We start from the raw sequence: 8539 nt of genomic DNA, 5'->3' as shown, positions 1-8539 counted from the left end.
CTAATCAATCACCTCTTAACACTGAATCACATTAAATTCTCTCATTATATGGGTGAGAAGACAGAGGCCAGAAAGGTTCTAACCTGTCCAAAGTCACATAACTCATTAGAAAAAGATATTTTTAAAATCCAACCATGAGGCAGGGAAATTCAGGGAAGATTTCAGTACCCTGTACTTGTACAATTAGTAAATGTAAGAAAGAAAGAAAGAGGAGGGGACCATCACGAATACAAAACGTGGCTACTTGGCTGGGAGGCACCAGGACGCGGAGACCGTGGCGCGCAGGGTCAGCGCTCTCAGGCCCGGGGGCCCAGGGCCGCTTCGGGTTTGAGTCCGGCGGGAGGGCGGAGCGAGGCGCGAGGGGCGGCGAGGCGAGAGGACGCGGCCCGGGTGCGGCCGCTCTCCTCACCCAGAGGGCCTCGCGGGGATCCGCGGGTGCGCGGCAGTAGGGCCCGCCCTCTCAGCACCGCCCCTCTCCCCGCAGAGAATTACATGGTTCAGGCACGGCACGACTGCTACGCGTTTAACGGGACGCAGCGCTACGTGAACACATACAGCTATAACCGGGAGGAGTTCCTGCGCTTCGACAGCGAGGTGGGGGAGTACGTGGCGGTGACGGAGCTGGGGCGGCGGGTCGCCGAGTCCTGGAACAGCCAGAAGGACTACATGGAGATTAGACGGGCGGAGAAGAACACGCTGTGCAGACACAACTACGAGCTGGGTGCGCCCGTCCTCCTGAATCGCCGAGGTGAGTCGGTGGCAGGAGGGTCTCCGTCCGCGGGCCCTGCTCTCGGGGGGCTGCGGGGTCAGCGGAGAGATGGTGGGCGAACGGGGCCGCCTCGGGGACGTTGAGCCTTTGGTCAAGCGGGAAAGAGGACTTTGGGCTGCGGATGAGGAGGGAGGGGAACCAGCCTGGAGGCTTAGTACTTGTCCAGGGGAGAGAGGGCAGGACCAGTTGGTGAACTGTGGAGGTGAGGAGACAAGGATATCTTCCAGGTTTGTTTTGTGGAAGATGATGATGGTACCTCCAAGCAAAATAGGCAGTGCAAAGAGGAAACACTTTTGGAGGAAGATAGTGCGTTGACTTTGGAGTCTGTTGGGTTTGAGATGCTTGAGGGACACCCAGGTGGACTGTGTAATGGACAGTTACAGTAAACGGTCTGGAGCGGGTGAGAAGAGTATGGACCAGATAAGATATTCCGATAAGATTATGTAGGGAGAGGAGATCCAGTGAGAAGAGAAGAGAACACAGGACTGAATCCCAGGAACGTTGACGTTTGTGATGTTGGCCAGGAGAGAAAAGCCTGTGAAGGAGATTGAAAAGTAAACAACGAGTGTTAGGAGAATCCAGACAGAGCTGTCATAGAAGTTGAGGTAGAGAGGTGACCTAAAGGGCACAGTAGACAGTGGTAAAAACTTAGGAAGATCAGGAAGATACAACTTGAAATGTGGGTTTGGGAATTAGGGAGACCTTGGGATGGGGAGGGTGGGCAGGATGACTGCAGCAGTGAGAGCAGGAGCTGGACCACAGTGGGCTGAGAAGTGAGTGGGAGGTGAGAAGTAAGGAGGGGATGAGGGTGAGGGTGGAGCATAAGCTTGTCAGAGGCTGAGATGACATTTTATTCTTGTTTGATTCCCCAGCGCTGGCACAGAGTAGCTTTTGAGCTGAATTCTACTGTTCTTTCAGGAAACCTGAGTGTGGAGGGAAGAGGAGAGATGAGGTGTGTGCAAGGTCAAGAGGACTTTTCAAGGACGGGAGAGAAGAGCATTAACTTCTTCCCGTTAGCTTGTAGAGGGGGAGACTGGGTACACCAACCTGAGGAAACCGAACAAAAACAAGGACCCTTGTCACAGATAAAAGGGAAAGGATGAAGGGTGGGAGCAGGTAGAAGCTGTCTAAGGTTATACCTTTTGACCACCTTTTTTTTTGGAAAAGTGATAGGCAAGGTCATCTGCTGAGACTGAGATGGGGGACAAAGTGATTAGGAATTAGGAGAGTGACATGTGTTTAGGAAAGTTGCAGAGGTAATTAGGTGAGAGAAGTACCCAAAACAATAGGATTGGCAAAAACCGTTGAGGGCCTTACCAATAATTTGTAGGGACACAAAAATTCTGCATGGCACCATTGTCTTTAATGATAACCAGCTGCTAGATTGCAGAGAGCTCTGGATGCCAGGCTACAGAGTTTGGGTTTATCTTCTAGGCCAGTGGGTTCCCAACCTAGCTCTGCTCACCAGAAACTCCTGGACGTCTTTTTTAAGCACAGATTCCTCAAACCTACTGACCATAGATTCAGATTCAGGGGATGGTGAGGTCTGGAAACATGTAATTTTAATTAGCTCCGTAGTTATTCGCGTGGAGCCATATAAGTGTTGCCAGGCACTGAAGATGTTTTTATCTAGGAAAATGACACGGTCAGGGCTGAGTTTTCAGAAGAGTGTGACATGAGTTGGGGAAAGGAAAGACTGGAGTTAGGGAGATCAAGTCAGAAACTGTTATCATTGTAAATAGTAATAAGGGCATGAATCAGAACGGGGAAGAACTTGGAGAGATGGGTGAGGAAAGGGGAATGGGAGTTGTGGCAATTCTGATGTGGATGCCCAATTAAGGTCTAGAAGTAATTGAGCAGATGTTTTGTGGGCATTAGACAAGGTGGTCTTAGAGTAAATAGGAATCTTAGAGTAAATAGGAATCCTTTGCTTTTGTGAAATGTATTTTGAGCTGGATCAGAGATGAGACCATTTGGCTTCTAGATAGCTCCAGTGCCCGCCTTGAGGTTGGTTGTGTACTCATGGCAAAGAACCTATGGTAGAATATTCTAGGACCTTAAACTACGTGTCCAGGGATATCCCAGGTTGCATGAGGCCAGGAGTCCTATGGGAACAAACTTAAACCTAATCCACAACTGGGATTCAGATAGCGTTGAACTGTCTGATGGACTGTGAATGTATAAAGGCGATTGAAGTAGGGTGAGACAGAAGGTGTCCCTAAAAGAAAATCACTTTGAGTAAAGAAGGCTGGCAGTTTTGACAAATTTGGGCACAGGGCAAAATATCAGTGGGAGCAATGGATGTGTGAAGAGTTCAAGACTGTGCTTTAACCTGACCCAGCCCCACCTCATGATATTTGTGTTCTCTGGGAGATAGCAAAAAACTAAGTTATTAAGGACAGAGAAGCTGTGATGAGGAAAATCTCTGTGAATGGACTTTCTCTAGGGGTGGATGGAATTTTTCTGCCCCTAGAGATGGCAGAGGCCAAAAACAAGTAACTGCATTGGGTATTAGCAGATCACAGGAAGCAGACATCAGTATGGACATTGATCTAAGAGCAGCAGAGCTGTACAAGGAGAGGAGAGGACATCAAGTTTAGAGAGGTTTAGGTACAAGTATACCTGACTGTTTGTGAGAATCCTCAAGGAACCCAAGAAGACATAATTGCAGAGAAGGAACTTGGTAAAGTGCTGGAATTCCTACTAATCAAGCATCTAGGTGCTCAGAATATTGGGTTAGGGGATATTACTATAAATATAGAAAATTTGCTTTTTTTTGGTAAGGGAAATCAGAAAATACATACATTAAAGAATAAGTCATGTCAAACTTACTTCATTTCCTTTAAATAAACTCATTAGATTGATAGACCAAAAGAATATCATCGTCCAAGCATATCTTAATTTCAACAAATTATTTTCATCTTTTTCATCGAGAGAGCATCGAAAAGATAGGTAGTTTCATAGGTGGTTAAACATTCTTTGTCCAAAGACTATTAGTTAATGGCTTATAGTTAAAATTTCTGCTAAGTCTGCCAGAGGGTGCTGATTTTGTCTCTCTCCTGTTCTTCTCAATCTTTATTATGTAATTCAAAGTCATGCATATTCCATTTGAAGGTCTACTTCTGTCTTTTCCATACTACCCTTATTCACTAGCCTGATTATGTCATTTATATTGTAAATATCTACAAATAAATTCCATAATGAAAATGTCTAAGAAATAATAATTTCAAATGCCATTACCTTTTTTTTTGTTTTTCTCCATGCTTACAGTCCAGCCTAAAGTGAACATCTCCCCTTCCAAGAGGGGGCCGCTACAGCACCACAACCTGCTTGTCTGCCATGTGACAGATTTCTATCCAGGCAGCATTCAAATCCGGTGGTTCCGGAATGGACATGAAGAAACAGCTGGGATTGTGTCCACCGATCTGGTCCATAATGGAGACTGGACCTTCCAGATCTTGGTGATGCTGGAAATGACCCCCCAGCAGGGCGATGTCTATACCTGCCATGTGGAGCACCCCAGCCTGGATAGTCCTGTCACCGTGGAGTGGAGTGAGTGACTCCCTGACAACTCCACTGGATCCCACATTCTACAGAGCAGGGGATGTTCTGACTTCGGGGTCCCCTCATGTTGTCTTGTGTGTCTGTACATTGAGTCACGTCTACCCCATCTTTCTCCTGTACAATCCCTGACTGTGGTTCTGAGCTGGAGGCAGTGGAGACTTGCCTGTCCCTGACTAGGGAATTCTGAGGATTCACAGGTCTCCCCCTTGTCAGAAAATATAGGGAACTCAGACACCTTCCTGAATGACCCTCACACATGAGAATGGTTCTCTTCCGTCAGCCTTTTAGCCTTTCCTGAGTTATTTTGAGAGGCAGCTACAAGAAATCAGTGTTTGTCCCCTTGATGAAGTCACCCCCACCCTAAGCTCCAGAACTTGGGGGTCCTTTAGGGGTCCAAGTTTAGTCCTGCTCCAAAGTGTATCTCTCTCACTGTCCTCATGCCAGTATTCTACATCAGACTCAAATATCTTAGACAGGACCTGAGGGGGTACTCAGATACAGCTAAAACTGATTCTGGGCTCTTTTCTTCCCAGAGGCAGAGTCTGATTCTGCCAAAAACAAAATGCTGACCGGAGTTGGGGGGTTTGTGCTGGGATTCATCACCCTTGGAGTGGGTATCTTCATGCATAAGAGAAGCAAGAAAGGTAAGGAACCGTCAGGAGTTGGCTAAGACTTAACCTCCCCTGTCTCTCTCATCCATCTTCCATGATAAGGGACTGAGCCAGAAAAGCAGCCCCAGAGAATTCTGGAGACCACAGAAGTCAGATGGTTGAGGAGCTAAGCTGGCATTTAGGGAGAGTGGAATCCCCAGACTGGGATCTTATCTCAGCCAGATGCAGGAAGTCTCCAGTACTCAGGCTTTTGCAGGGGGTGTCATTTAGTGATGGGTTAGTCTCCAACCAGCCCTGTCTTAATTCCTGATGACAGGATTGGGGTGAGGGGGAGAGGATGGGAAAGTTTATCTAATTATCTAAGGTGTTTTTCATGACTGAAAACATCCTCTTTCTTTCTTTCATTTTAGTTCAACAAGGATCTCGATAAACAGGTAATATTCCTGCTTCATTTTTTTCAGGGGGAGGGTTGCAAACAGATGTTAATTCATTTCATTGCATTGTGACATCTCCTGGGTACACTGTGTTTAGGACATTGTGAGGAGAAGTCTCAGGGCCTGAACTTCTCTTTCAAACTCAGCCCTTGGGCGAGGGTGGGAAACAAGCATTATTTTGCTCCATTGGTGAAGGAAGCCCAGAAAAGCTGTTGTTGTTGTTGTTGTTAATTAGGCTAAGACTCAGTCTCTTACCATAATTTTTCTCCCCTGGGACATAAACAAAGAGGGGTCAGCAACCTGGGATAACTTTTTCTTTTACTCCTACAGGGTTCCTGATCTGAACTGAAAGACTATGTGTGCCTTAGAACAAGTATCTGTCTGTTTCTTTAGCCCCAGAGGCTGATTCTGGGACAGACCCTCAGCTTCCCAGGAGGATGTTAATGAAAACTAATTGCTGTAAACCAGTTTCTGTAGCTCTGCTCTCTGATTCCATGCACAGCTTCTTTCATGGGGCCTCCAACCAAGTTCACATGTCCTTAACGCCATAAATAATCAAAATCCAATGTTGTTGTCTGTTTTCTTTTAAGAATATGGACCAAGTCACTTTTACCATTGTTTTTGCTTGAGGGTTTTGATAAAGAGTAGAAGTTAATGAAGAAGTTGTTGTTGTTTACACCTAGGTAAAAACAAAAATGTGAAAATGAGGCTATCCTATTTATTTGAGAAGGTGGCCAATTGAAAGTGGACCTCCTCTGAATTTGCTGTATTTCATTGGGCTTCCCTGTATTCGTTTGGTACCTTCATTCTTGTAGATCTGAGAACATCATCCTTAGTTATTCAGGGATAAGCAGACCCTGAATTCTGGGGTTATAGAACCCATATTCACATAGCACTGATTCAACATATAATTCGTTGAGTTTGTTATACCATTTTACTGGTAGTAAATTAGTATCAGAATAAAAAATTAAGAATATAATGTAATAAACATTAAACCCCTCCTTGAATACCATGATAAATAGTCCTTGATCAAACATGGCTTAACCTTTTTAGTGCATCAAGTTACAGAGGATACAGACTTCTACTCTAAGTCTGTAGTCATCAAACCACCCCAGACCTTCTGCCCTAGTAATTCAAACAGTGGGAAATGCATCTTCAATGTTAAAAAGACTGAAAGCAATAGATGTGGCACTTTTTCCAAACATAAGCCTACTTTTAAAATCAAATTATTATGGATTTTGTGTTTCATCTTAAATTGCCTTTAAATTCAAGATAGAAAGCATATTTAGTCTAAGGATTCCTCTTTCTATGAAGTATAGCGTATTACTTCCTAATGCGTGTACTGAGTACTTAGCAGCTCTCTGACATACCAAACTGGTGTTTTCTTACAAGCTGCTCCTGCATCTTGTTTGCTCCTAGGTACTTGCCCCTGTTCAGTTCTCATGAGCTGTTATGTTCCTCTCACACAGTCCCCCCCTGAATCATGCCCTTCTTGTGTGCACCATTTTCACCCATTTCAAAGAGAGGTCAGGGCTGAAGGTGTAAATGCAGGTGTCACTGATACAGAAGTAAGGAAAGCTGGGGTCTGCAGAAAGGATGGGGTTGAGGAAGTTAACTGAGCGAGTCCAGGAAGAGGAGCCAGGGTACATGGAGAATCAACCAGGTCTCACATAATTGGCTAAGTGCTTAACACACTATGCCTCATTTAATCCTCATAACTTAGTGGAGAGGACACAGTTTCATTTTGTTTTCAAAGACATGGGAACAGCCTTGCTGGGGTGACACAGCTGTCACATGACAAAGCCACAAATAAAATTCAGATCTGACTCCAGAATCCATGCTCTTCTATTACTCAACCTGACAATTTACAGAGAAACATGGCCTTTGCTCAGTTAAGACACTGTTATCCCTGATCAGCATCGTTTTCTCTAAATCTATAAATACAAACTGCTGCTTTGTTTTGTGTAGTAATTTCAGCTGCCCCATAGTGAGGTGACTAGGGCAGTGTAAAGTAAATAAATGAAGATCCTTTATCTCTCTCATTGTCCCTTTAGGCTTTAAAGCTACTACCTGAGAAACCTATTTAGTGGGAAATTAATATGATTAGCTATCAGCAATTCAAAGAAGTAGAGGGGTCAAGGGTACACATGAAGGTCTTAAAATCTCGATCAATAGTAACTCCCCAGACCCGGAGCAGACAAATCCCTCACCCAAGCACTGAGTATTCCAAACCACACCCAACTACAGCCTTCCCCAACCATTCTTGTTCCCTCTTCCCTGTGCTATCAACTAAAGAGTACCCAGGGCAGAGTGAACATTCTCTGGGCCCTAGCTACTGGCAGGATCAGAAATTCCCACATTACAGCTCCAGAATATACTTTCCTAGGGAATTGATGGCATAAGGAGAACCTGAATAGGCCCTAGAATAGCAGAAAGAAGGCATCAGACATCTAGCTCTGACATACACAGGTGTGTATTTGTCTTTGGGATTTCCCAGGAAGGATGCAGTACAGGGAGGGTTCTTAGAGAAGACCAGGGCATGGAGACCGGCAAGTGTGGGGTTGCCTCATCACTGTTCTTCAAAATTTTAACATTTATTGAGTACTTTCTGTGTGTCTGGACCCCTAACTATATGCTAGCTTCAGTAGGATCATATAGACAGGCAGGAATTGGAGGGGTTATTGGGTACATCAGTCATTGACTTTGAGGAGCACAGAGATTCAAAGGAAACCTAGGACTGGAGCTTTAAAGTAAACCTGAAGCTGGGTTCTGCCCTGTGTCCTTTTCTGTGATAGTTGTCACCTGCAGTAGGATAAATATAGTAGGTTGAGGACTCCACTTTAGCATTGCATTCCCCACCCCTTTACACTTTCTCCCTTTATTTTCTGTCATTCGTAGGTCTCTAGGGAGAAGATGGTCTCTCAAGATAATATTGTTGCCCCTAGATGAGGAGTAGTGAGAAATCAAAGGATACCCTAAGGAGATGGCATTTCATCCTCTCGTGTTCTCCAACTGCCCAGAGCTCTGAGCCTCCAGAGACAATGGGGCCCAGTTATGGGATGGCAAAAGTTGAAGGAGTTAGGAGTTGGGCACACTGAGTGAAACTGCTCCTTAAAAAGGCTCTAATGATCATTTAATAACAGGCCCAATGGATATGTATC

At 45.1% G+C, this 8539-nt stretch overlaps 1 protein-coding gene across 1 annotated transcript; it reads left to right on the top strand.

Moving 5' to 3' along the window:
- Positions 1–484: 484 nt before the first annotated feature.
- Positions 485–5944, top strand: LOC101342571 (HLA class II histocompatibility antigen, DP beta 1 chain-like; the record flags this gene model as incomplete). The annotated part of the gene is made up of 5 exons (XM_012559980.2): positions 485–748; positions 4040–4321; positions 4867–4977; positions 5355–5378; positions 5709–5944. Coding segments are annotated over 4 exons (677 nt in total), but the record flags the coding sequence as incomplete, so codon positions are not given.
- Between the last annotated feature and the right edge of the window lie 2595 nt (positions 5945–8539).

This window comes from Trichechus manatus, unplaced genomic scaffold (assembly GCF_000243295.1).
Source record: "Trichechus manatus latirostris isolate Lorelei unplaced genomic scaffold, TriManLat1.0 scaffold00575, whole genome shotgun sequence".
NCBI lineage: Eukaryota > Metazoa > Chordata > Mammalia > Sirenia > Trichechidae > Trichechus > Trichechus manatus.
This window is presented reverse-complemented; position numbering and strand designations above follow the sequence as displayed.